The 27,487-nt window shown below is 48.4% G+C and overlaps 2 protein-coding genes across 3 annotated transcripts in view; one reads left to right on the top strand and one right to left on the bottom strand.

Annotated features, from left to right (window-relative positions):
* irf6 (interferon regulatory factor 6) overlaps positions 1-2,837 on the bottom strand; it is a 45,794-nt gene extending 42,957 nt beyond the window's left edge. Inside the window, exon 1 of one of the 2 annotated variants that reach the window (XM_063065180.1) lies at positions 2,409-2,837. The gene's annotated coding sequence lies outside the window, so the exon portion shown is untranslated. The remainder of the gene's footprint in view (positions 1-2,408) is intronic. The other variant, XM_063065179.1, reaches the window with a different exon arrangement.
* A 7,458-nt stretch (positions 2,838-10,295) lies between these two features.
* guca1b (guanylate cyclase activator 1B) lies at positions 10,296-26,628 on the top strand. The gene is made up of 4 exons (XM_063066412.1): positions 10,296-10,493; positions 14,028-14,177; positions 14,258-14,372; positions 26,452-26,628. Exons 1-4 carry the CDS (start codon positions 10,296-10,298, stop codon positions 26,577-26,579), a joined length of 591 nt encoding a protein of 196 aa, XP_062922482.1. The 3' UTR covers positions 26,580-26,628.
* Positions 26,629-27,487: the final 859 nt, after the last annotated feature.

Below are 27,487 nucleotides of genomic sequence, written 5' to 3' on the forward strand. Positions count from 1 at the left end.
GACGGGGGGGGTAAGTCTCTCTGTAACCGGGGTGTCAGAGAGGGGGGAGAGTCTCACTGTAACTGGGGTGTCGGGGGGGTCGTCTCACTGTAACTGGGGTGTCAAAGAGGGGGAGAGTCTCACTGTAACTGGGGTGTCAGAGCGGGGAGAGTCTCACTGTAACTGGGGTGTCAGAGAGAGGGGGAGAGTCTCACTATAATTGGGGTGTCGGCGGGAGAGTCTCAATGTAACTGGGGTGACGGGGGGCGAGTATCTCTGTAACCGGGGTATCAGAGAGGGGGAGAGTCTCACTGTAACTGGGGTGTCGGGGGGAGAGTCTCACTGTAACTGGGGTGTCAGAGGGGGGAGAGTCTCACTGTAACTGGAGTGTCAGAGAGAGGGGGAGAGTCTCACTGTAACTGGGGTCACAGAGAGGGGGAGAGTCTCACTGTAACTGGGGTGTCAGAGAGCGGGAGAGTCTCAGTGTAATGGGTGTCAGAGAGGGGGAGTGTCTCACTGTAACTGGGGTGTCAGAGAGGGGGAGAGTTTTACTGTAACTGGGGTGACAGGGGGGGAAGTCTCTCTGTAACCGGGGTGTCAGAGAGGGGGGAGAGTCTCACTGTAACTGGGGTGTCGGGGGGGGTCGTCTCACTGTAACTGGGGTGTCAGAGAGGGGGAGAGTCTCACTGTAACTGGGGTGTCAGAGGGGGGAGAGTCTCACTGTAACTGGGGTGTCAGAGAGAGGGAGAGTTTCACTGTAAATGGGGTGTCGGGGGGAGAGTCTCACTGTAACTGGGGTGTCAGCGAGGGGGAGAGACTCACTGTGACTGGGGTGTCAGAGATGGGGAGAGTCTCACTGTAACTGGGGTGTCAGAGATGGGGAGAGTTTCACTGTAACTGGGGTGTCAGAGAGGCGGGAGAGTCTCACTGAAACTGGGGTGTCAGAGAGAGGGGGAGAGTCTCACTATAATTGGGGTGTCGGGGGGAGAGTCTCAATGTAACTGGGGTGAAGGGGGGGAGTATCTCTGTAACCGGGGTATCAGAGAGGGGGGAGAGTCTCACTGTAACTGGGGTGTCAGAGAGGGGAAGAGTCTCAGTGTAACTGAGGTCTCAGAGAGGGGGAGAGTCTCACTGTAACTGGGGTGTCAGAGAGGGGGAGAGTCTCACTGTAACCGGGGTGTGGGGGGTGGAGAGACTCACTGCAACTGGGGTGTCAGAGAGGGGGAGAGTCTCACTGTAACTGGGGTGACGTGGGGGGGGGGAGTCTCACTGTAACCGGGGTGTCAGAGAGGGGGAGAGTCTCACTGTAACTGGGGTGTCAGAGAGGGGGGGAGTCTCACTGTAACTGGGGTTTCAGAGAGAGGGAGAGTCTCACTGTAACTGGGGTGTCAGAGACGGGGGAGAGTCTCACTGTAACTGGGGTGTTGGAGAGGGGGGGAGAGTTTCACTGTAACCGGAGTGTCAGAGAGAGGGGGAGATTCTCACCGTGACAGGGGTGTCGGGGGCGGGGCAGAGTCTCACTTTAACTGGGGTGTCAGAGAGAGGGGGAGAGGTGAATATACCTGGGATAAGTGGGTGTCTTACAGAGAGCGGGTGTTAACTGCCTGGGACAAGCAATATACCAGACTGAAGTGAGGGAGAGGGTTGCAGAAGAATCTTGCCGACAAACTCTCCCGGAGTAAGTCGGCAGCGTGTCTGCCCCCGCGGGGGAGCGGAGTGCAGGGCACCGAATCTCCGGTGGTTCCTCTCGGAAGCTGAGAGATCGAACGCCCGAGGCCGGAACCGGGACGGGAGAGGGGTTGGGGGAGCAAAGAGTGTGACTGTTGCTTGTAAATTACAGACAGTGGGCACGAACCAGTCAACACTCCGCCCATCCACACCGCAACTACTTCCCGTCAGTCACCTTAAGTACAAACTGGCGTCACTTTATAGACATACAATTAGTCTATATAAACGATTTTATGTGTTTATATTCATTATGCATGTTTTTTTTAGTATAATTATCGTGTTCTTTATCTTTTGTGGCTTTTTTGCGCTGCATCAGATCCGGAGTAACAATTATTTCGTTCTCCTTTGCACTGGCTTACTGGAAATGACATTAAACAATCTTGCAAACACCAGGAAAACAATCTTGAATTGAATTGTCTAACATTGAACCAACCCGAGACACACATTTACCCTCACCCCCCCCCCACTCCTCCCAACACACACAGGCACCGGCGCTTCCTGCTCCCTCCTCTACAAGACTACTCCTGGGTCCTTCCGACATATCCCCCCACCCAGCGGCGGTCGGCCCGTCCCCACGGCCAACCCCGCCGGGAGAAGGGGTGGGGAAGAAAAAGGGAGGAGGGAGAGAGAGAGAAAGGTGGAAATTTGATGAAAACGAGAGGCCAGAGAGAAAGAGAAATGTGAAAACGGCGACACTGTACCTCGGGTCGAACACCTATCTCCACCTTCCGTCCGCTGTTGTTCCGGGACCGGAGTCCAACTGCTCCTTCCCAGAGCCGAGAGTTCACCACGGGCACGTTCGCTTGCCCTGTCTTCCCTTCCCTCCGCTTCACCTGTCCTGTCCTCTCCTCTCTCTCCCTCGGCAGTCTGTCCTTTCTGTCCCGGCGGACGCCCCCCTTTGCCGAGCGGCCGGTTTCGGTTACCCAGGTGCGATCGCTGACTCACCGGTCACATGAGCCACGCACTCCCCTGATCTACCTGTTGGGTTTCGACGAGAGTGCGTCTCTGAGTCACGCCGGTGGTTCGGCGGAGGGCTGCGAGCAGACTGGGGGAATCCCTGCTCCCTGTTATAACACGCTCCCCTGGGAATGGGATCTGTGTTCAAAATGTGGAACGGCCCGGCTCCGTCACAGTTTGCTTCCGTCGGAGTCGTGAATGGTCGAGACTCTTGTCCTCAAAGACCGGCGGAGTCAAAGTCCCTGAGTACAGTATTTACACAGAACCGTGCAGAAATATACTTCTCCAGGCAACATTTGAGACAAATAAGTACATGGCTGAGGGTGGACGGCTATGGTGGATGGGATTGATCGGATTAGTAGTTGGGCACGCGCTAGATGGGCCGAATGACCTGTTCTGATACACATTTTAATTCCACATCCCATTCCCATTCATAGTCATAGTCTTACTTTATTGATTCCGGGGGAACCGGTTTTCGTTACAGTTGCACCATAAATAATAAATAGTAATAGAACCATAAATCTATCCACGGCCTCCTCTACTGTAAAGATGAAGCCACACTCAGGTTGGATGAACAACACCTTATATTCCGTCTGGGTAGCCTCCAACCTGATGGCATGAACATTGACTTCTCTAACTTCCGCTAATGCCCCACCTCCCCCTCGTACCCCATCTGTTATTTATTTTTATACACACATTCTTTCTCTCACTCTCCTTTTTCTCCCTCTGTCCCTCTCACTATATCCCTTGCCCATCCTCTGGGTTTCCCCCCTCCCACTTTTCTTTCTCCCTGGGCCTCCTGTCCCATGATCCTCTCATATCCCTTTTGCCAATCACCTGTCCAGCTCTTGGCTCCATCCCTCCCCCTCCAGTCTTCTCCTATCATTTTGAATCTCCCCCTCCCCCTCCCACTTTCAAACCTCTTACTAGCTCTTCCTTCAGTTAGTCCTGAGGAAGGGTCTCAGCTTGAAACGTCGACTGTACCTCTTCCTAGAGATGCTGCCTGGCCTGCTGCATTCACCAGCAACTTTGATGTGTGTTGCTTGAATTTCTTGTGTTTGTGTTTCAGTAGTGTAGTGTTCTTTGACTCTTAACAGTACGGACTTTTCGGCTCTCGATGATGCACCGAGCTTATAAACTACTCCATCTTCAAACTAGTCCATCCCTCGCACAGCCCTCCATTTCTCTGTCATGTGTTCCTCTCGAAGAGTCTCTCGCTTCCCTAATGTATCTGCTTCTAACGCAACCGCTGGCGGGTAAAACAGTAACAATACAGAATGAAGTGTTACAGCTCCAGGGAAGGAGCATTGCAGGTCGACAATAAAGGGCAAGATCATAATGAGGTAGATTGTCAAGTTAATAGTCCGTACTTGGGGACCGTTGAATAGTCTTAAAACAGGGGCTAGAAGCTGTCCTTGAGTTCAGTGATATGTACCTTCTGCTCAGTGGGAGAGGGGAGAAGAGAATCTCTGGGCTGGTGGGATCTTTGATTATGCTGGCTGCTTTACTGTTGCGGCGAGAGTTATAGGCAGAGTCATGGAGGGGCTCCATTTGACAGCACCACAGCCTCTGGCAAGCTGTTCCTGATATCAATTACTCTCTGTAAATTAAATACCTTTCATGCTCCCTTTAGAACCTCGTCCTCTCACATCAAACCTATGCCCTCTTGTTTCAGGACCCATAATATGGTGGCAGGATGGAGATACGTCTCTACCAAAGAAGGTGTAAGGCATTCCGTCCATCTGCTACCCTGCAGGTCACCCTCGGGCAAGGTGTAGCATCTGCTCAGCCCCCGATCAGGGCCGTGTGAAGCCATGGGATCAGGTAGTGGATGGTCGTATGAGCAGCCGATGCAGATCACAAATCCTGGTTATGTGACCACTGATAGCAGGCAGACAATCTCTGAAGAGTATTGATAATGGCTGGGGTCACCCGTCTTGTAAAGACACTGCCCAGAACAAGGCAATGGACAACGACTTCTGTAGAAAAATTTGCCAAGAACAATCGTGGTCATGAGACCATGAATATGGGGAACAGATTTTGACTTGCGTATCCTGCATTCCACAAACCCACCACTCTCTCTGTAAATCTGCAGCAAAATTCAATCATTTACACATTCCACAAATTCCTCTACTATACACTTGCCAGTTTGGTTTGTCCAATCAATAAGGAGTTTTAAATTTCCCGTGGTAGTTGCAATTCTCAGAATTAGAATCAGATTTACTATCACTGACATTTGTCATGAAGTTTGTTGCGTTGTGGTAGGACAGTGTAAGGCATAAAGATCACTAAGTTACAATAAAAAATGAATAATACAAAACAGGATGAGTGAGGGAGTGTTCATGGGTTCATGGGCCATTCAGACACCTGAGGGCAGAGGGGATGAAGCGGTTCCTACAATGCTGAGTGTGGGTCTTCGGACCCCTATACCTCCTCCCCAATGGTAGCAATGCTAAGAGGGCATCTCCTGGACGGTGAGAGTCGTTCATGATGGGTGCTGCCTTCTTGAGACACCACCTGTTGACCATGCCGTCAACGGCGGGGAAGGTTGTATCTGTGATGGAGTTGGCTGAATTCACAACCTTCTTCAGCCTCTTGTGCTCCCGCACATTGGAGCCTTCCCACCGTGTGGTGATGCAACCGGTCAGTATGTTTTGTATCGAACTGCTGCTGCTAAGTTAACAAATTTCATGACACATGCCGGTGATAATGAACCTGATTCTGATTCTCCACAGTACATTTGTAGAAATTTGCTAGAATCTTCGGTGACATAGCAAACTTTTCCAACATGTCCTTTATATTTCCCCACCGTTCTCTGACCCAAGTAGAGGTCATATCCTGCGATTCTATTGATCATTCTCACTGTGACTTCCCCTGCTTTTCCTGATTTCAGACCAAGCCAAACCCATATCACAACCCACTGCCTTCGTATCGTGGTGCTTTCAATGATTAACAATGCCACTGGGTCAAGTCTGGAAAGAGAAAACATTGGAAATCTCAAATGAAAAGCAGGAAATACTGAAAACTCAACGGGTTAAGCTGCATCAGAGCCAAAGGTTCAGGTCGAAGCCCTTTGGTCAGGCATAAGGTTTCTCTTATGAGAAAAGTGACTCGATCTGTACATCCTGTTCTGATATGTCCACCTTCACATCTTCTCTCATCCTTGTGAATCTTCTCAATACTCTCTCCTTTTACAATATAAAGACCTGAAGCTTAGACAAAACTTCTAAAGTGGTCTTACCAAACTTCAAAGCAGCTTTAACAAAATTTCCCTACTTTTTAGTTCTGTCCATCCCAAGATAACGTCCTGTGTTTGGTTCATTTTCTTGGCAGACTTGCTAATATGCATCCATCCATCCCACTCCGAGACCTACGACATCCATGTAACAAGGGACCTTCCTATTCTCAACACAGAAACTTACAGCGTCATGTGAAATTGAGTTCAACCCCAATGGCCATTTATTTTTGCCAGTTCTGTATAACGTGCTCCTGTAAATTAATGCAATTCTTCTCCGTGCTGACCATTTTATCCCTTCCATCTCCCACCCCAAATTGGTACCATCTGCAAGTCTAGAGAATGTGTCCAGGGCTGTCCAGCTGACTTATGGACACCTCATACGTAAGAAGAGTCACAGCAAGGAACTAAATGAGGCTATTTGTTACACCACCAGTGAAACATTTATTGGTATTGGAATTGGTTTGATATTGTCAGATGTGCTGAGATACAATGAAAAACTTGTCTTGCATACTGTTCATACAGATCAGATCATTACTCAGTGCGTTGAGGTAGAACATGGTAAAACAATAACAGAATGCAGAATAAAGTGTTACAGTCACAGAGAAGATGCAGTGTGGGCAGACAGTAAAGTGCAAAGGCCACAATGAGGTAGATTGTGAGGTTAAAAACCCATTTTAGCACACAGGAGGCCTGTTCAAGAATCTGATTCCTATCCTGAAGACATTTAAATCTCTAACGGGATTTCAGTGAGACTCTTTCTCCCTGCTCTCCCTTGATCACTGCTGTTCTCCAACTCTTTGACCATGACTCAAACTTCCAGTAATTTCTCCACTCTCCATCTTCTCTCGTTTTCCATTCCCCATTCTTGCTCCCCTCTTACATCTTCTCTTCTCCTTAGCTGCCCATCACCTCCCTCTGGTTCCCCTCCTCCTTCCCTTTCTCCCACGGTCCAATCTCCTCTCCTATCAGGTTCCTTCTTCTTCAGCCCTTTGCCTCTTCCACCTATCACCTCCCAGCTTCTCAATTCATCCCCCTCCCACAGACACCCACTTCCCCCTCACCTGGCTTCACCGATGTTGAGGTGGACTCCAGATCGTGGTCTCTGGGGGCTTGCATGGTGGGTGGGGGGGGCAGGGGAGCTGATGTTTTTAGTGGGGGGAGAGGAGGGAGAGAGCTGATGCTTTCGCTGTTGGCTGTGTGTGTGAGTGGGAGAGGGAGGAAGGGCTTTGGGGTTCTAATGTTTTTCTGTCATTCATTCTTTGGAAAGGGTTTCTCTTTGTTTCGTGGATGTCTGTGAAGAGTAAGGATTTCAGGTTGTATTTAAAAACGCAAACATGAGGGATTCTGCAGATGCTGGAAATTCAAGCAACACACATCAAAGTTGCTGGTGAACGCAGCAGGTCAGGCAGCATCTCTAGGAAGAGGTACAGTCGACGTTTCAGGCCGGGACCCTTCGTCAGGCCGGGTCCCGACGAATCCCTTCGTCCTGACGAAGGGTCCCAGCCTGAAACATCAACTGTACCTCTTTCTAGAGATGCTGCCTGACCTGTTGCGTTCACCAGCAACTTTGATTTCAGGTTGTATACCTCATACATTCTCTGATGTTAAATTGAAATTGAACCATTGAGTTTGTACGTTCTCCCCATGACCACGTGGGTTTCCTCCGGGTGCTCCGGTTTCCTCCCACAGTCCAAAGACGTATCGGTTGGTAGGTTAACTGGTCATTGTAAATTGTCCTGTAATTAAGATTAAATCAGGAGTTGCTAGGTGGCGCAGCTCGAAATGCTGAAAGAGCCTCTTCTGGTCTGTATCTCAATAAAATAGAGTCCTTGAAAGTGAGTCCGTAGGTTGTGGAATCAGTTCCGTGTTGGGGGTGAGTGAAGTTATTCCCTTTGGTTCAAGAGCCTGATGGTCAAGGGGTAGTCACTGTTCCTGAACCTGGTGGTGCAGGTCCTGAGGCTCCTGCACCTTCTTCCTGATGGCAGCAGCGAGACAACAGCATGGCCTGATGATGGACACTGCCTTCCTGTGGCAGCGCTCCGTACAGACGTGCTCAGACGGGTAGGTGGAGAACTGCGCTAGGCGTTAGGAAGGGACCTTGGATGGAGCTGTGAGTGACAGATGGTGTAAGTAATGAAAGTAGACCCGTATGTGCTGGTGGGTGAAAATGACAAACGTTAACGTTCATGTCGATTGGGACAAGCTGGAAGTTAGTGGTAACTGGTTAGTGTTCTGTACACTAGAAAATGCCAGAAGACTCACATGTAACTGCAAAGCTAAATCTCTTTCTCACTCTGACACTGATAACACTCTATGAAAATCCCTGATCTTCTTATTGCTGATTATTATGACAGTAATCATTGTGCAGAACAGAAAACTAATACCGAGTTGGGTTCAGTTCCTCCATTTGTGTGCGTTGCTCTGGATTTCCAGCATCTGCAGAATCTCTTGTGTTTGGAACTAATAATCCGCTTAAGACACAACCACTGTCTTAAGACAAAATGTAAATTCTTGAAAAAGGGGGAAAAAATGAAAGGTCCAGATAGAGTGGACCTGAGAGGGTGTTTCCTATAGTGGGGTAGTCTCAGACCAGAGGGCACAGCCTCAGAATAGAGGGACATCCCTTTAGAACCGAGATGAGGAGGAATTTCTTTAGCCAGAGGGTGGTGAATCTGTGGATTTCATTGCCACAGACAGCAGTGGAGGCCAAGTCATTGGGTATATTTAGAGAAGAGGTTGATAAGTTCTTGATTAGTAAGGGTTATCAAAGATTGCGGAGAGAAGGCAGGAGAATAAGATTGAGAGATAAAATAATCAGCAATGATGGAATGTTTGCTGTTGTGTGCTGGGGCAGCAGGCTGAGGGTAGCAGACACCAACAGAATCAACAAACTCATTCGTAAGGCCGGTGATGTTGTGGGGATGGAACTGGACTCTCTCACGGTGGTGTCTGAAAAGAGGATGCTGTCTAAGTTGCATGCCATCTTGGTCAATGTCTCCCATCCACTACATAATGTACTGGGTGGGCACAGGAGTACATTCAGCCAGAGACTCATTCCTCCGAGATGCAACACAGAGCGTCATAGGAAGTCATTCCTGCCTGTGGCCATCAAACTTTACAACTCCTCCTTTGGAGGGTCAGACACCCTGAGCCAATAGTCTGGTCCTGGACTTATTTCATAATTTACTGGCATAATTTACATATTACTATTTAACTATTTATGGTTCTATTACTATTTATTATTTATGGTGCAACTGTAACGAAAACCAATTTCCCCCAGGATCAATAAAGTATGATATGACTATGACTATGACTATGACTATGGTGGAGCAGAGTCGATTAGCCACATGGCCTAATTCTGCTCCTATCTCTTGTTGTCTTATGGTCTAAAAATACCTTCAGTACTTGTAGTCATATGATGCAGGGCTTTGTCAGTGCTTACACTGATCTGATGGTGTTCCATTCTGTGCCAGAATCAGGATCAGGTATGTTGTCAGTGTCACATATGACATAAAGTGTAACGTTTTCGAACTTCAAACTTCATGGACAAGCATACAGCAGCAGTACAGTGAAAGACTTTAAAATTTATTTTGATATATTAAAAAGTACAGTGCAAAGAATTAAATAACAAAATCGTTAGTTTGTTATGTGCCATGTCGTATGACATGGGTGATTATGGTCTTCCCATGACCATGATTGCTCTTGACAAATTTTTCTGCAGAAGTGGTTGGCCATTGTCTTGTTCTGGGCAGTGTCTTTACAAGACGGGTGACCCCAGTCATTATCAATACTCTTCAGAGATTGTCTGCATAACCAGGACTTGTGATCTGCATCGGCTGCTCATACGACCATCCACCACCTGATCCCATGGCTTCATATGACCCTGATCAGGGGCTAAGCAGGTGCTACACCTTGAAAATAAACTTGACTTTGACTTTGAGTTAACATGAAGAAGCAATTTCATTTTGCCTTGGTGCACATGACTATAAGCTAATCCGAGGCTGAAGAGATATTCTGGTTCAAGGTTGGCAGGTGTGCGGATAGGTTACCGAAAAGCTCCTAATAAACTTAGCACAGGTTAAGCAGGTATTTGAGGAGATCTGACACCTCGAATTAGCAAGAACCACGAGCTGCTGTCCGCTAATAGTCCAGGGTGGCTGGTGGGTCTGGCACTGGAGACTGGGCAGGGCTCCCTGGCAACAGCATCCCAGCAGAGGGAGAGCCGCTATCCTCACTGTAACCAGGGGCAGGAAGGGACCGAGCAACTCGAGGGCTGAGGACGTCCAAGCAGAGGCAGGGGCTGGAGCCAGGGCTGTTTCCCGCCTCTGTCCTCTGTCAGACGGGCTACTTGTAGTTGGGGTACCCTTTGCACCCTCTCCCACCCCCCAACGCCATGGGACAGGCGGAGAGCGCCGGAAGCGAAGGGGAAATCGGTGTGGCAGAGCTCCAGAACTGGTATAAGAAGTTTGTCACCGAGTGCCCCAGTGGGACGCTCTTCTTTCACGAGTTCAAGCGCTTTTTTGGTGTCCTGGACAACGACGAGGCGGCGGAATACATCGAGAATATGTTCCGGGCGTTCGACAAGAACGGGGTGAGTTCATTCTCGGTTGGTCCGGAGGGGACGGGCTGCAGATCTCAGGGCGAGGCAGGGAACTTGTGTGTGGTAAGGACGCTCAGTCGTGGTGTCCAATTCAGATTCGGATTTGGATTTGGATTCAGATTTATTTATCACACGTACGCCAAAACATACAGTGAAATGTGTTGTTTGAGTTAACAACCAGCACAGCCAAGGATGAGCTGGGGGCGGCCCACAAGGGTCTCCACACACTCTGGCACCAATATCGCATGCCCACACTGTTCAGCAGAACCACAGCAACAGCAAAACAGACCCCGTTCCCACGCACTCCGAAGAGGCGGTGAAAACGAAAGAGCGGGGGCAAGAACGCAGTCACGCTACAGTGAGTTCTGATGAAGGGTCTCAGCCCCCAACCGTCAAAAAATCTGTGCCCTCACCAAAAAGTAGTAAAACTCAGCAGGTCAGACAGCGTCTGTCGTGGGGAATAAACAGTCAACATTGCTGGCCAAGACCCTTCATTAAGACTGGAAAGGAAGGGGGAAGAAGCCGTACGAGGCGTACACGTTGGCAGGTGATAGGTGAAGTCAGGTGAGGGGGGAGGTGGGTGGGTGGGGGTCGAGTAAGGAGGGGTCTTGGCCCAAAACATACCTATCACTATTTGTAGATGGCAGGAAGACAAGAGGAGAGTCACTCACACCCAACCTTATGCGGCTGATACAGCAAGCTTCTGGTCACTGGAGACCCCAGGAGGCTGTTGGTGGGGGAGCTCGGTTATGTGAATGCCATCAAATCTGGTCTAGATATCTAAAAACACAAGAGATTCTGCAGATGCTGGAAATCCGGAGAAACGCATACAAGGGACATCCCGCCAGTGCCTGTAAGGAATTTGTACGTTTTCCCTGTGACTGCACGGTTTTCTTTCAGCTGCTCCGGTTTCCTCCCACAATCCGGTTGGTAGTTTAGTTGGTCATTGTGAATTGTCCTGTGATTAGGCTGGGTTTAAATCGGGAGTCGCAGGGTAGCACGGCTCTAATTGACAGAAGGCTCTGTTCTGCGTTGTATCTCAATCAAATAAAAACATGCTGGAGGAACTCAGCAGGTCAGGCAGCATCTGTGGAGAGGAATAAACAGATGACTTTTCAGGCCAAGACCCTCACCATTCCTGGCTGAAGACGCTGACTATTTATTCGTCTCCATGGATAACTGGAGTTGTTCTTTTATGAGGTTGGTCATTGCCGGACTCTGCTGTGGCATTAATGTTATCTGTGCAGTATCTGCCCATACCTCACCATTGTCTTGCGTGAGCAGACATAGACAATGTCATTGTGAGTAGAGCCGGATATCAAGCTTCATAAAACCCTCAGTGAAAGAATCAGCAGGTCAGGCAGTACCTCTGCAGGGGGATGAATAGTTGGTGTGGGCTTCAGTCCAAAAGATCGACTCTTCACTCTGTTCCATTGATGCTGACGAACCTGTGAGGTCCTCCAGCATTTCGTGTGTGTTGCGCTGGATTTTCCGCATCTGCAGGATCTGTTGTGTTTATGTAAAAGAGGAATTGGCCTTCAGGCAAAACAATTAAAGCAGTGAGCAACTGTCCAAACATGTTACTCCGAATTCCATTCTGATGCGTTCCCTGTTGGGAGTTTTTGGCAGCTGACACCATGGCACCTCCATTCATCAGAGGAGATACTCATTTAGATATAGCCCTTTGAGCTACGCCTCCCAGCAATCCCCTGATTTATCCCGAGTTTACAATGATTGATTAACCTGCTGAGGGAGGAACCCAGAGCACCAGGAAAACACCCATGCGTTCACGGGGAGAACAAACAAACTCCTTACAGGCAGCAGTGGGAATTGAACCCTGGTCGCTGGTACTCTAAAGCGTTGTGCGCTACTGTGCCACATGAGACATAAAACAGAACAATAAAACTCAATCGTGGGATTGAGTTTAAGAGTCAAGAGGGAATGTTGCAGCTATATAGGACCATGGTCAGACCCCACTTGGAGTACTGTGCTCAGTTCTGGTCACCTCACTACAGGAAGGATGTGGAACCCATAGAAAGGGTGCAGAGGAGATTTACAAGGATGTTGCCTGGATTGGGGAGCATGCCTTATGAGAATAGGTTGAGTGAACTCGGCCTTTTCTCCTAGGAGCGACAGGGGATGAGAGGTGATTTGTACAAGATAATGAGGTATTGATCGTGTGGATAGTCAGAGGCTTTTCTCCAAGGCTGAAATGGTTAGCATGAGAGGACATAGCCTTAAGGTGCTTGGAAGTAGGTACAGAGGAGATGTCAGGGGTAAGTTTTTTATGCAGAGAGTGGTGAGTGCGTGGAATGGGCTGCTGGCGGCGGTGGTGGAGGAGGTGGAAACGATAGGGTCTTTTAAGAGACTGCTGGATGGATACATGGAGCTTAGAAGAATGGAGGGCTATGGGTAAAGCCTAGGTGGTTCTAAGGTAAGGACATGTTCGGCACAGCTTTGTGTGCCGAAGGGCCTGTATTGTGCTGTAGGTTTTCTATGTTTCTGTGTTTCTAAAAGTTTGTCTCAGAGCAGAGGACCAAAAGTGTCAGAGCAGGACGTCCCTTTACAACAGAGATGAGGTGGAATTTCTTTAGAACCTCGAACATACTGTAGAATATATAGTAGTACAGGTTTTTCTAACCTCTTAAACTACTCCGTGATCAATCAAACCCTTCCTTCCCACATAACCCCCAATTTTCCTTTCACCCATTTGCCTATCGAAGGCTCTCTTAAACGTTCCTAATGTACCTGCCTCTGCCACCGCCCCAGGCAGCGTGTTCCACGCACCCACCACTCTCTGTGTGAAAAAACGTACCTCTAGCGTCCCCCCTATACTTTCCTCCAATCACCTTGAACCGTAAGGTAGATGGTTAGGATCCTATTCCCAGGATTATGAAGGGAATGGGGAGAAATGGATGATCCATTAAAGAAAATTATTTAGTATCAATTCTATCTAGACCTTTCAATATTTGATATGTTTCAATGAGATGCCCCATCGTTCTTCTAACCTGCAAGTAGAGGTCCAGCACCATCAAATGCTCCTTGTGCGTTAAATCTTGCTTTCCTGGAATCTCCTCCAGACCCTGTCCATTGTGTATTTAATATTCCAGTTATGTTTGAGTAATCTTGTATTGAATTTGTTGATTAAATACAAATTGTTTGCTTAACTAATTCATTATAGGTTATTTGTAAAAATACGTGAATTGCATACGTCATCGCACTACCACATGATGTGTGCACGGCTCACTTAGGGCAAAGACAAACTAGACCTGCATTTCCAGATTCTCGTGTGTTTTCTTGAATTAATATAATGTTTTGAAGTTATAAAACATAACACTCTCCAATACCAGTACATCCTTTTTTAGATAAAGGGCCCAAAACTGCTCACAATGCTCCAAGTTTTGTCTGATCAAAGCCTTACAACTCCCTCTTTAGACTAAAATCTAGGGAAGCAGGATAGAATTGAGGGAGTGCTGAACTTTCAGGTGTGTTATTGAGATTTCAAATCATCTTAATTTCCTCCAGGACAACACCATTGATTTCCTGGAGTATGTTGCGGCCCTCAATCTGGTTCTAAGGGGTAACCTTGAGCACAAACTGAAGTGGACTTTCAAAGTTTACGACAAAGATGGGAATGGATGCATTGACAAGGCAGAGCTGCTGGAGATCGTGGAGGTCTGTGACCACTCTCTTTCTTATTTCTCTGAACCAATCCTCTGCTGACTCCCGAATTCCGACACTTGATCCTGTTGCAGTCTATTTACAGGCTAAAGAAGGCGTGCCGTAAAGAAATGGACGACGGTTCTCCTCTCCTGTCCCCTGAGGAAGTCGTAGATCGAATATTTCAATTAGTGGATGAAAATGGTGATGGTACGTAAGCACTCTGTATTTTCTGTTCTCAGTCACTCTGTAACTTGGAGAAGCAGGGGACAAACATGGGCAAATGGGACAAGCTTAGATTAGAAACTTGGTCAGCATGGGCCAGTTGGGCCGAAGGGCCTGTTCCCTGCTGTAAGACTCTAAAATAGGCCTCAGGATGAGTGGGAAGGAGTCATCCTCCCCTGTCCTGGTTGACTAGATGTGGCATCAGTGGACCTGTTATGCTTTTAGACCCAAAGTCATTAGTCAGGGTATGAAGGGATACGGGGAGAAGGCAAGAGACCGGGGCTGAGACTGAGAGGAAAAATGGATCAGCCATGATGAAATGGTGGAACAGACTGGAGGGGCCAAATGGCCCAATTCTGCTCCTGTATCTTACAGTCTTATGGACCAATGTGATGTTTAACACAGACCACAGTTCTCTGAGAGTGACTATGCAGGTTGTTGGATGGTTAAGAAGGCACAGGCCATGCTCGCCTTTATGAGTCGAGGCATTGAGTTCAAAAGTCAGGAAGTTATGCTGCAGCTTCAGAAAACTTTAGTTAGGCCGCCTCTGGAGTATTACATACAGTTCTGGACACCTGATTATAGGAAGGATGTTGAGGCTGGGAGAGAGTGCGCCAGGGTGCTGCCCAGATTAGAGGGTTTGAGCTGTAATGAGAGGTTGGACAGACAAGAGGTTTCCTCTGCAGTAGAAGAGGCTGAAGGAAGACCTGATAGAAGTTTAAGATTCTACGAGAAATCGATGAGTAGACAGACTATCTTTTCCCAGGGTTAAAATGTCTAATAGCAGAGGGCATGCACGTAAGGTGAGAAGGGGTGAGTACAAAGGAGATGTGAGGAGGAAGTTTTTTTCACACAGCGAGTGGTGGGTGCCCGGAATACATTGTCAGGGGTGGTGTTAGGGGCAGGTATGATAGGGGCATTCAAGAGGCTCTCAGCAGAGACATGGATATACAGGGAATGGAGAGATATGGGCATTGTACAGGACGAAGGGATTAGACATTTAATTACTCGATTAAATAGTTCAGCATTACATCATGGGCTGACGGGCCCGTCCTTGTTCTATATTGTGTGTTCTATGTTGTACCCTCTCCACACAACGCTCTACCCCAATGCTCTAAGTTCTGTGCCCAACACTCTGTGCTCTGCAACCTACGCCAACGCTCTACCCCAATGCTCTATGCCCTGCACTCTGCAATCTACACTCTACAAACTGTCTCAGTCAGTTTGTCTCCAGCAGTTCCAAAAATAGATTAAACACAACTGGTTGAGATCCTGGTGTGGGGTCAAGTTATTTCTCCCCAGCACACTCGACCTACCACATGCTGTGTATCAAATTAGTCCTGGTCCCCAAAGTGTTAATTTGTGAAATTAACTGATAAGAATTGTTCCAATGAAAGTATGGAAATGAGTGCATTAGTTCAAGAAGATGTCCCGGGGGGATGTAGATGCTGCTGATTGCTGTGTATCTTGTTCGCAGGCATTTTCTTTAATTCCTCCACAATGCCACTTTGTTGTTCCACATAACATTCTAAAACAGCAGAGGAACTCACCAGGTGAATAAAATAACAGTAAAATTAACCACGAGGTAGCTTTTAAAAAGAAGTCAATCAGGTGAATTATTCTCCTCGATTCTTGAAGATAATTATGTATTGCAGTTTTAAGAATTGTTAACTTAATTGTTTTTAAAACCGTACTTAAATAAACATCTAAAGTGCAACAAAAAATTAAATTCATGGGACGCAGTCATTGTTAAAATCTTAAGGCCCATCGTGTTTCTCAGAGGCTGGGAGAAGGGAAGTGGTCTAAAGATACCAATAGTCCTTAAATCCCAGGGGTTTTCACAGCGTGTTAAACCTGGAGCAAAGAAAAAGTGTGGAAAAGTTGGGAATGCTGGGCGAGCTGGGGAAAGGCTGGAAGGGAGATACTGTATAGGAGCAAGTCAGCCATCTAGAGGCCAGAGTTGGGATCTCAAGGAGATAGTCATAGTCATACTTTATTGATCCCGGGGGAATTTGGTTTTTGTTACAGTTGCATCATAAATAATAAATAGTAATAAAACCATAAATAGTTAAATAGTAATATGTAAATTATGCCAGTAAATTATGAAATAAGTCCAGGACCAGCCTATTGGCTCAGGGTGTCTGACCCTCCAAGGGAGGAGTTGTAAAGTTTGATGGCCACAGGCAGGAATGACTTCCTATGACGCTCTGTGTTGCATCTCGGAGGAATGAGTCTCTGGCTGAATGTACTCCTGTGCCCACCCAGTACATTATGTAGTGGATGGGAGACATTGTCCAAGATGGCATGCAACTTGGACAGCATCCTCTTTTCAGACACCACCGTCAGAGAGTCCAGTTCCATCCCCACAACATCACTGGCCTGATGTTGGCCTGACCTGTGGTCAAGGAAGCTAGATTACCTTGCCACATGTATATCGAAATATCGAATCATACCGTGAACTGCATTGTTTGCGAAAATGACCAAATAGTCAGGGTATGTGTTGTGGGCAGCCCACAGGTGTTGTAGTGCTTCTGGCACCAACATAGCATGTTATAACTTACCAGGGTGGCACTGTGGTGTAGTGGTGAGCACAGTGCTTTACAGTACCAGAGACCCAGGATCAATTCCCGCTGCAGCCTGTAAGGAGTTTGTACGTTCTCCCAATGCTTCTGTGCGTTTCCTCCTGGTGCTCTGGTTTCCTCCCACAGTCCAAAGACGTACCAGACTAAATTGACCATGATCATCATCATGAACTGCAAGTCAACTCCAGGAGGAGAACAGGCAGCTCGACACCCCCTTTGTCAATCTTACCAACAAGCCCTTGACACTATGAGCTGAGAGGGATTATGGAAGATCATGGCAAAGTTTGGTTGCCCTGACAGTTTCATCACCACGGTCTAGCAGTTTCATGACAGGATGTCAGTCCGCATGCCCGCTGACGGTGACTGTACCGTTGCTTTCATAAGTGGGATGTGTGCTGGAGCCCGGCCTTGTCAGCATGACGTTCAGTGCGATGTTGACTGATGCATTCCAGGGCAGAGTCCTGGAATCCACATCCAATGCAGGGTGGATGACATGCTGCTCACCCTGTGCAGGCTTCACGTCGTCGCCAACATCAAAGAGCTGCTTCCTATTCACTGACAACCGTGCTCTCAGTGCAAGCCCAGAGTCCGACATGCAGGACATCATCGACAAATTTTCCAGTGCATGTGACAATTTCGGCCTCACCATCAGCACCAAGGAGACGGAACCACAGGACCCTCACACACTTGCCCCACGTGTGGGAGGTACTTCCTAGCCCGGACACATAAGTAACAAACACACCCACCCAAGGATGTCAGTGGTCCTCATCACTCACGATGGACACACACGCGCACACACACACGCACACACATGCGTGCGCGTACACACAGACACACGCACACACGCGCACACACACACACACACGCACACACAGACACACACACACACGCACACACAGACACGCACACACACACACAGACGCACACACAGACACACGCACACACACACACACACACACGCACACACAGACACACACACACAGACGCACACGCACACACACACGCACACACAGACACGCACACACACACACACACACAGACACACACACACACACACAGACACACACACTCACACATGCACACAGCCCATTCCACGCTGTATCTCAATAAATAAATAAGTAATCGGTACAACTTTGGAATGTGTTGGAAACCAGAGTACCCGGAGGAAACCCGCGCTGTCATGGTGAGATCGGACAAGCTCCTCACTCGCAGCGGCAGGATTTGAACCCCAGTTGCTGGTGTGAATGGCGGTAACCTGTCGCTGTGCTACCGTGCAGCTACAAGTGAACCAAGTCAAGTTTAAAGATGTGCATAGATACACCTGAGCCCACAGGCGCCATTCAAAACTTATTGGCAGCAGAGTTACAGGCACGAACCATCAGACACAGAATATTCTCAGGAAAAACACAAATTAGTAACATAAATTAGTAACAGAATTATATATAAAAGAACATTATTAGAACAAAAAAAGGAGATTCAAAGGTTAGTTGTATGTACATGCCAGTGCCAAGTGGCCATGCTATGTTACACATGCCCTTACACTTCCTCCCTTACCACCATTCAGGGCCCCAAACAGTCCTTCCAGGTGAGGCATCACTTCACCTGTGAGTCGACTGGGGTGATATACTGCGTCCGGTGCTCCCGATGTGGCCTTCTATATATTGGCGAGACCCGACACAGACTGGGAGACCGCTTTGCTAAACACCTACGCTCTGTCCGCCAGAGAAAGCAGGATCTCCCAGTGGCCACACATTTTAATTCCACATCCCATTCCCATTCTGACATGTCTATCCACGGCCTCCTCTACTGTAAAGATGAAGCCACACTCAGGTTGGAGGAACAACACCTTATATTCCGTCTGGGTAGCCTCCAACCTGATGGCATGAACATTGACTTCTCTAACTTCCGCTAGGCCCCACCTCCCCCTCGTACCCCATCTGTTACTCATTTTTATGCACACATTCTTTCTCTCACTCTCCTTTTTCTCCCTCTGTCCCTCTGAATATACCTCTTGCCCATCCTCTGGGTCACCCCCCCCGTCTTTCTTCCCGGACCTCCTGTCCCATGATCCTCTCGTATCCCTTTTGCCTATCACCTGTCCAGAACTTGGCTCTATCCCTCCCCCTCCTGTCTTCTCCTATCATTTTGCATCTCCCCCTCCCCCTCCAGCTTTCAAATCCCTTACTCACTCTTCCTTCAGTTAGTCCTGATGAAGGGTCTCGGCCTGAAACGTCGACTGCGCTTCTTCCTATAGATGCTGCTTGGCCTGCTGCGTTCACCAGCAACTTTGATGTGTGTTGATGGTATGTTACAGAGCAGCTTTGTGCCCTTATCGGAGAAAGTTTGTGTGGCATTGGGCGGGGGTCCAGAGGATGTTTACCAGAATGATCCCAGGAATGAAAGGCTTGTCACACAAGGAGTGTTTGGCGGCTCGCAGGAGTTCAGAGGAATTGGTGGGGGGGAATGTCATTGAAACCTATGGAATGGTGAAAAGCCTGGACAGAGTGGATATGAAGAGGCTGTTTCCTGTGGCGGGAGAGTCTAGGAGCAGAGGGCACAGCCTCAGAATAGAAGGACGTCCCTCAGGAAGAGAGATGGGTGCCACGGAAGTGTAGTGACTAGCATGACATTACAGCTCGGGGAGGGGAGTCGGAATTCAGAGTTTAGTACTGGTGTCCTCTGCAATGTTTCTCTGTACGTCCTCCCGGTGGAACGCCCGGGTTTTCTCCGGGTGCTCTGGTTTCCTCCCACAGTCCAAAGACCTGTCGGGTAGGTTAATTTGTCATTGTAAGTTGTCCTGTGATTACGTTAGGGTTAAAGCAGGGTTGTCAGGGGTTGCTGACCACTGCAGTGCAAAGGTCTGGAAGGGCTTATTCCGCCCTGAATCTCTAAATAAAATAAACTTTCTTTAGCCAGGTGGTGGTGAATCAGTGGAATTCATGGCCACAGGCAGCTGTGGAGGACAAGTCATTGGGTATATTTAAAGCAGAGGCTGATGGGTTCTTGATTAGTCAGGGTGTCAAAGGTTACAGGGAGAATGGGGTTGAGAGGGATAATAAATCAGCCATGATGGAATGGTGGAGTAGACTCAATCAGACAAATAGTCTAATTCTGCTCCTATGTCGCATGGCTTTATGGTCTAAAGAGAAAGTGATTAGTGTTGTGCTGGTTGGTTTGAGAACTGAATTGTAGAAGGGAAATCACTGTTCCTGATGGTGATTGGAGGATGTCATTGTGCAGGGACTGTGATTGAAGGATGGCATTGTGCAGAGGGACTGTGATTGGAGGATGGCATTGTGCAGAGGGACTCTGATTGGAAGATGGCATTGTGCAGAGGGACTCTGATAGGAGGATGGCATTGTGCAGAGGGACTGTGATTGGAGGATGGCATTGTGCAGAGGGACTGCGATTGGAGGATGGCATTGTGCAGAGGGACTCTGATTGGAGGATGGCATTGTGCAGAGGGACTGTGATTGGAGAAGGCAGCATGGTGCAGAAGAACTGATAGGGATGGGAGAAGTTGTGGTGCAGAGGGGCTAACTGTGACTGGAGAAGATGGTGCCGAGGGATCGATGGTGACTGGAGAAGACAGCATGGTGCAGAGGGATTGGCGTAGCAGCACTGCTGAAAGGGTTGTCTAATGTGAGTAGACAAAACAAGGCAGCTGAACAAAGTGGGTGTGGAACATGGATTTCCCAGGGTCCAGGTTCCAACTTGATCTCTGTCTGCGTGAAGTTTGCATATTCCCCCCGTGACCATGTGGGTTCACCTGGATGCTACGGTTTCCTCCGATGTCCTGCAGAAACAGGAACAGCTTCTTCCCCTCCACCATCTGATTTCTGATTTAGGAACAGCTCCTTCCCACTGCCATCAGGTTTCTGGCTGGCTGCATCACCAGCTGGTATGAAAGTGCCAAGGCAGAGGATCAGATAAAGTTGAGGGTTGTAAACTCAGCCAGCTCTATCATGGGCACTAGCTTCCCCACTAGCGAAGAAATTTTCAGAAGGCCAGGCCTTACAAGGCAGTGTCCATCATTAAGGACCCCCGTCTCCCAGCACACGCCCTCTTCTCATTGCTACCCATCAGGGAGGAGGTACAGGAGGCTGAAGACCCACACTCAACGATTCAGGAACAGCTTCTTCCCCTCAGCCATCAGATTTCTGAACAGTCCATGAACAGAACCTCAGTACTTCGTTCTCTTTTTGAGCTAGTTATTTCTTAATATATTTCTTCTTGCAAATTATTGTATCTTTTATTGCAGTGAACTGCTTCTGCAAAACAATAAATTTAGTGACATCTGTCAGTGATTATAAACCGGATTCTGATTCAGACATGATCGTAGATAACCTGACAACTGTAATTACTACCTAGGGCGGTTAAGTAGTAAAAATACCAGAAGGGAGTGTTGGCGGGGAACTGTGAGAAGGCAGGGGTCGATTTTGCACTTCAGCCAGAGCCATGGATCTGAGAGACCTCTGGGGAAGTTGAGCAGGGCTTGGTTTTTAACCAGCACCTTTCTGATGGCAGGTCATGAAACTGAAGCATTGACTCCTGTTTCTCTCCAAACGGACGCCGCCTGACCTGCTGAGTGTTTCTACCGTTTTCTGTTTTTAATTCAGACTTTCAGCACCCACAGTTTGTTGATTTTCATTGACTGAGTATAAGAGCCTGCCAAAGGTAATGAGGGCGGAATGTACTTTAAACTCTCAAGTGTAAAAGTTGTTGGGAAAATTACAAACTCCAATTCTGAGAGAAAGAGAAACAGATTGAGTTTTAAAAAAGAACTGAGTTTTATAAACAAAAACAACAGGAACTCCACTCCCTCCGCACTAATCCTAACCTTATTATTAAACCCGCCGATAAGGGGGGTGTTGTTGTAGTCTGGCGTACTGACCTCTACCTTGCCGAGGCACAGCGACAACTTGCGGATACCTCCTCTTATTTACCCCTCGATCGTGACCCCACTAAGGAGCACCAGGCCATTGTCTCCCACACCATCACTGACTTTATCCGCTCAGGGGATCTCCCATCCACTGCTACCAACCTTATAGTTCCCATACCCCGCACTTCCCGTTTCTACCTCCTACCCAAGATCCACAAACCTGCCTGTCCTGGCCGACCTATTGTCTCAGCTTGCTCCTGCCCCACCGAACTCGTTTCTGCATACCGCGACACAGTTTTATCACCCCTTGTTCAATCTCTTCCGACCTATGTTCGTGACACTTCTCACGCTCTTAAACTTTTCGATGATTTTAAGTTCCCTGGCCCCCACCGCTTTATTTTCACCATGGATGTCCAGTCCCTATATACTTCCGTACCCCATCAGGAAGGTCTCAAAGCTCTACGCTTCTTTTTGGATTCCAGACCTAATCAGTTCCCCTCTACCACCACTCTGCTCCGTCCAGCGGAATTAGTCCTTACTCTTAATAATTTCTCCTTTGGCTCCTCCCACTTCCTCCAAACTAAAGATGTAGCTATGGGCACACGTATGGGTCCAGCTATGCCTGCCTTTTTGTTGGCTTTGTGGAACAATCTATGTTCCGTGCCTATTCTGGTATCTGTCCCCCACTTTTCCTTCGCTACATCGACGACTGCATTGGCGCTGCTTCCTGCACGCATGCAGAACTCGTTGACTTTATTAACTTTGCCTCCAACTTTCACCCTGCCCTCAAGTTTACCTGGTCCATTTCCGACACCTCCCTCCCCTTTCTAGATCTTTCTGTCTCTGTCTCTGGAGACAGCTTATCCACTGATGTCTACTATAAGCCTACTGACTCTCACAGCTATCTGGACTATTCCTCTTCTCACCCTGTCTCTTGCAAAAACGCCATCCCCTTCTCGCAATTCCTCCGTCTCCGCCGCATCTGCTCTCAGGATGAGGCTTTTCATTCTAGGACGAGGGAGATGTCTTCCTTTTTTAAAGAAAGGGGCTTCCCTTCCTCCACTATCAACTCTGCTCTTAAACGCATCTCCCCCATTTCACGTACATCTGCTCTCACTCCATCCTCCCGCCACCCCACTAGTAATAGGGTTCCCCTGGTCCTCACCTACCACCCCACCAGCCTCCGGGTCCAACATAATATTCTCCATAACTTCCGCCACTTCCAACGGGATCCCACCACTAAGCACATCTTTTCCTCCCCCCCCCACTGCATTCCGCAGGGATCGCTCCCTACGCAACTCCCTTGTCCATTCGCGCCCCCCCCATCCCTCCCCACTGATCTCCCGCCTGGCACTTATCCGTGTAAGCGGAACAAGTGCTACACATGCCCTTACACTTCCTCCCTTACCACCATTCAGGGCCCCAAACAGTCCTTCCAGGTGAGGCAACACTTCACCTGTGAGTCGGCTGGGGTGATATACTGCGTCCGGTGCTCCCGATGTGGCCTTTTATATATTGGCGAGATCCGACGCAGACTGGGAGACCGCTTTGCTGAACATCTACGCTCTGTCCGCCAGAGAAAGCAGGATCTCCCAGTGGCCACACATTTTAATTCCACATCCCATTCCCATTCTGATATGTCTATCCATGGCCTCCTCTACTGTAAAGATGAAGCCACACTCAGGTTGGAGGAACAACACCTTATATTCCGTCTGGGTAGCCTCCAACCTGATGGCATGAACATCGACTTCTCTAACTTCCGCTAAGGCCCCACCTCCCCCTCGTACCCCATCTGTTACTTATTTTTATACACACATTCTTTCTCTCACTCTCCTTTTTCTCCCTCTGTCCCTCTGAATATACCTCTTGCCCATCCTCTGGGTCCCCCCCCCCCCCGTCTCTCTTCCCGGACCTCTTCCCGGACCTCCTGTCCCATGATCCTCTCGTATCCCCTTTTGCCTATCACCTGTCCAGCTCTTGGCTCCATCCCTCCCCCTCCTGTCTTCTCCTATCATTTTGGATCTCCCCCTCCCCCTCCAACTTTCAAATCTCTTACTCACTCTTCCTTCAGTTAGTCCTGACGAAGGGTCTCGGCCTGAAACGTCGACTGTACCTCTTCCTACAGATGCTGCCTGGCCTGCTGCGTTCACCAGCAACTTTGATGTGTGTTGCTGGAGTTTTATAAATCTCGCCAAGCAGTGGCCCTGACGTGTCAAAGCTCCCCCTGCTGCTGGGAGTGCAGAGGTGCAGGGCGATCGGGTGCTGGTGAACTGGTTTACACTCAATGCTGTGTGTCTCGACACTCAGTTTCTACTTCATTCGGTACCTCCTGTACCTCCTGTACTTTATAAAGTGACCACTGAGTGTGCATTCGTATCGGTTTATTACTGTCACATGTATACATTCTTGCATGCTGTTCATACAGATCAGAATCAGAAGCAGGTTTAATATCACCGGCATATGCCGTGGAATTTGTTAACTTTGTGGTAGCAGTACAATGCAATACATGATAATATAGGCAAAACTGTGAATTACAGTAAGTTAAATTAAATAAGTAGGGTAAAAATAGAAGTAAGAAAGAAGTGAGGTAGTGTTCATGGATTCAATGTCCATTCAGAAATCAGATGGCAGAGGGGAAGAAGCTGTTCCTGAATCGCTGAGTGTGTGCTTTCAGGCTTCTGTACCTCCTCCCTGATGAGAAGAGGGCACACCCCGGGTGATGGGGTCCTAAATGATGGATGCTGCCTTTTTGAGGCATCACTCCTTGAAGATGTCCTGGATACTACAGAAGATAGTGCCCATGATGGAGCTGACTGAGATTACAACTCTTTGGAGATAACTTTGATCCTGTGCAGTAGCACCCCACCGCCAACCACACCATACAGTGATGCAGCCAGTCAGAATGCTTTCCATGGTACACTTGCAAGTGTTTTTGGTGACATAGCAAATCTCCTCAAGCTCCTAATGAAATTAGCCACTATCTTGCCTTCTTTACAGCTGCAGTCGGGACCAGGTTAGGTCTTTAGGGACACACACAAAAAATGCTGGTGGACGCAGCAGGCTAGGCAGCATCTATAGGAAGAGGTACAGTCGACGGGGTCTCGGCCCGAAACGTCGACTGTACCTCTTCCTATAGATGCTGCCTGGCCTGCTGCGTCCACCAGCATTTTTTGTGTGTGTTGCTTGAATTTCCAGCATCTGCAGAATTCCTCGTGTTTGCGTAGATCCTCAGAGATACTGACACCCAGGAACTCGAAATTGCTCGCTCTCTCCACTTCCGATCCTTCCACAGTCCATTGAGGTAGAACAAGGGAAAACAATGACATCATGTAAAATAAAGTGTGTCTTCAACCTTCTGTATCTCCTCCCCGATGGTAGTAATGACAAGAGGGCGTGTCCCTGGTGGTGAGGATCCTCGGCGCTGTCGCCGCCCTCTCGAGGCAGGGCCTCTTGAGGATGTCTCTGACGGCAGGGAGGGCTGTGCCTGAGATGGGGCTGGCCGAGTGACAACCTTCCCCGGCCCCTCGCAGTCCTCCGCATTGGAGCCTCCACACCAGGCTATGGGCAACCAGTCAGAATGCTCTCCACTGGACATCTTCAGACACCTGCGAGGAACAGCAAGACGGCAATCCTCGCTGAGGAAGGGCCCAACACACGTAGCATTTTAGTTTTGCTAAATATGACAAACCATAGATCCTCATCCACCTCAACTCTGAACTGATTTCACAACCGACAGGCTCACTATCAACAACTCTACAACTCTCGGTCTCAGTATTATTTATTTACTTTTTGCATGATTTGTCTTCTTTTTCGGATTGGTCAGTCCTTGTTTATGTATAGATTTTCATAAATTCTGTTGCACTTCTTTACTTCCCTGAAAATAGCTGAAAGAAAATGAGTCTCAGTGTCTAGTAAAGTCATGACAGAATGGTGCAGCAGACTCAATGGGCCAAATGGCCTCATTCTGTTTCCACAAGGAATTCTGCAGATGCTGGAAATTCAAGCAAAACACATAAAAGTTGCTGGTGAACGCAGCAGGCCAGGCAGCATCTCTAGGAAGAGATACAGTCGACGATTTTTTGTGTGTAATTCTGTTTCCTATGTTTTTTGGTAAGGCTGGATTATTTTAAGACCATAAGATGTGGGAGCAGAGTTAGGCCATTTGGCCCAACGAATCGGCTCTGCTATTTCGTCATGGCTGACCCATTTCCCTCTCAGCCCCAACCTCCTGTCTTTGCCCTGTATCCCTTCATGCCCTGACTAATCACGAATCTATCAACCTCTGCCTTAAATATACCCAAAGACAAGGCCTCCACAGCCATCTGTGGCAATGAATTCCACAGATTCACCACCCTCTGGCTAAAGAAATTCCTCCCCACCTCCATTCTTAAAGGGCACCTCTTTATTCTGAGGCCGTGTCCTCTGGTCCTAGACTCTCCCACCATAGGAAGCATCCTCTCCACATCCACTCTATCAAGGCCTTTCACCATTCAATAGGTTTCAATGAGGTCCCCCCTCATTCTTCTGAATTCTAGTGAGTACAGGCCCCGAGCCATCGGACAGACTTCATATGACAATTCTGATGCTTTCCTTTCTCCAGGCCACCTGTCTTTGAATGAGTTTATCGATGGAGCTCGCAAGGATAAATGGGTAATGAAGATGCTGCAGATGGACGTGAATCCCGGTAGTTGGATTAATGAGCAGAGACGGAAAAGTGCTTTGTTTTAATCGTGCAGTAAAATGCCACAGGATTTGACAAATTTGTAAGCACTTAGATGTAGGAATATATAATACAAGCAGTGGTTAGTTGGTTGTGTAGAATACTACAAGTCCAGTTCACTCGTTCATTGGCGAGAACTAGGCCCTCGTGTCGCAGGGTCGCCTGTTTCAGCCGCCCAGGAGAAGCGACACCGGAGGAGAGCAGAGGTCTCTGTGGGCCTGCTGGAATCCCGCTGGTTTGGGGGACTGGCCCCTCCCATCGGTGCCGCACCCCCCAGTATTTGCTCGGTGCTGCCCCCCCAGTGTTCACTTGACGCTAACCCTCTGTTGTTTGCTCGGTGCTGCCCCCCCAGTGTTCACTTGACGCTAACCCTCTGTTGTTTGCTCGGTGCTGCCCCCCAGTGTTCGCTTGACGCTAACCCTCTGTTGTCTGCTCGGTGCTGCCCCCCAGTGTTCGCTTGACGCTAACCCTCTGTTGTCTGCTCGGTGCTGCCCCCCAGTGTTCGCTTGACGCTAACCCTCTGTTGTTTGCTCGGTGCTGCCCCCCAGTGTTCGCTTGACGCTAACCCTCAGTTGTTTGCTCGGTGCTGCCCTCCAGTGTTCATTCAGTGGAAGAACACGCTGGACCAGGATAATTTACCATCAATCTACAACAGGCCATGTCACTCAGAGACTTGGGCTATATTTTTTTTTCTATGTGACTGTATGTTTTTCTGCTGTCCTTGTCATATGTGCTATTCATGCTATATGCTATGTGTTGTGGGTAATGTGATTTACACCTTGGCCCTGCAGGAACACAGTTTTGTTTGGCTCTATTCATGTATGGTTGAATGATAATTAAATTTGAACTTAAACTTGATCCACCTAACACACCAATTTTTTTTAAAGAAATGTTCCTCTTAGAAACTCTGTGATGT

This window comes from Mobula hypostoma, chromosome 13 (genome assembly GCF_963921235.1).
Source record: "Mobula hypostoma chromosome 13, sMobHyp1.1, whole genome shotgun sequence".
NCBI classification, from domain to species: Eukaryota; Metazoa; Chordata; class Chondrichthyes; order Myliobatiformes; family Myliobatidae; genus Mobula; species Mobula hypostoma.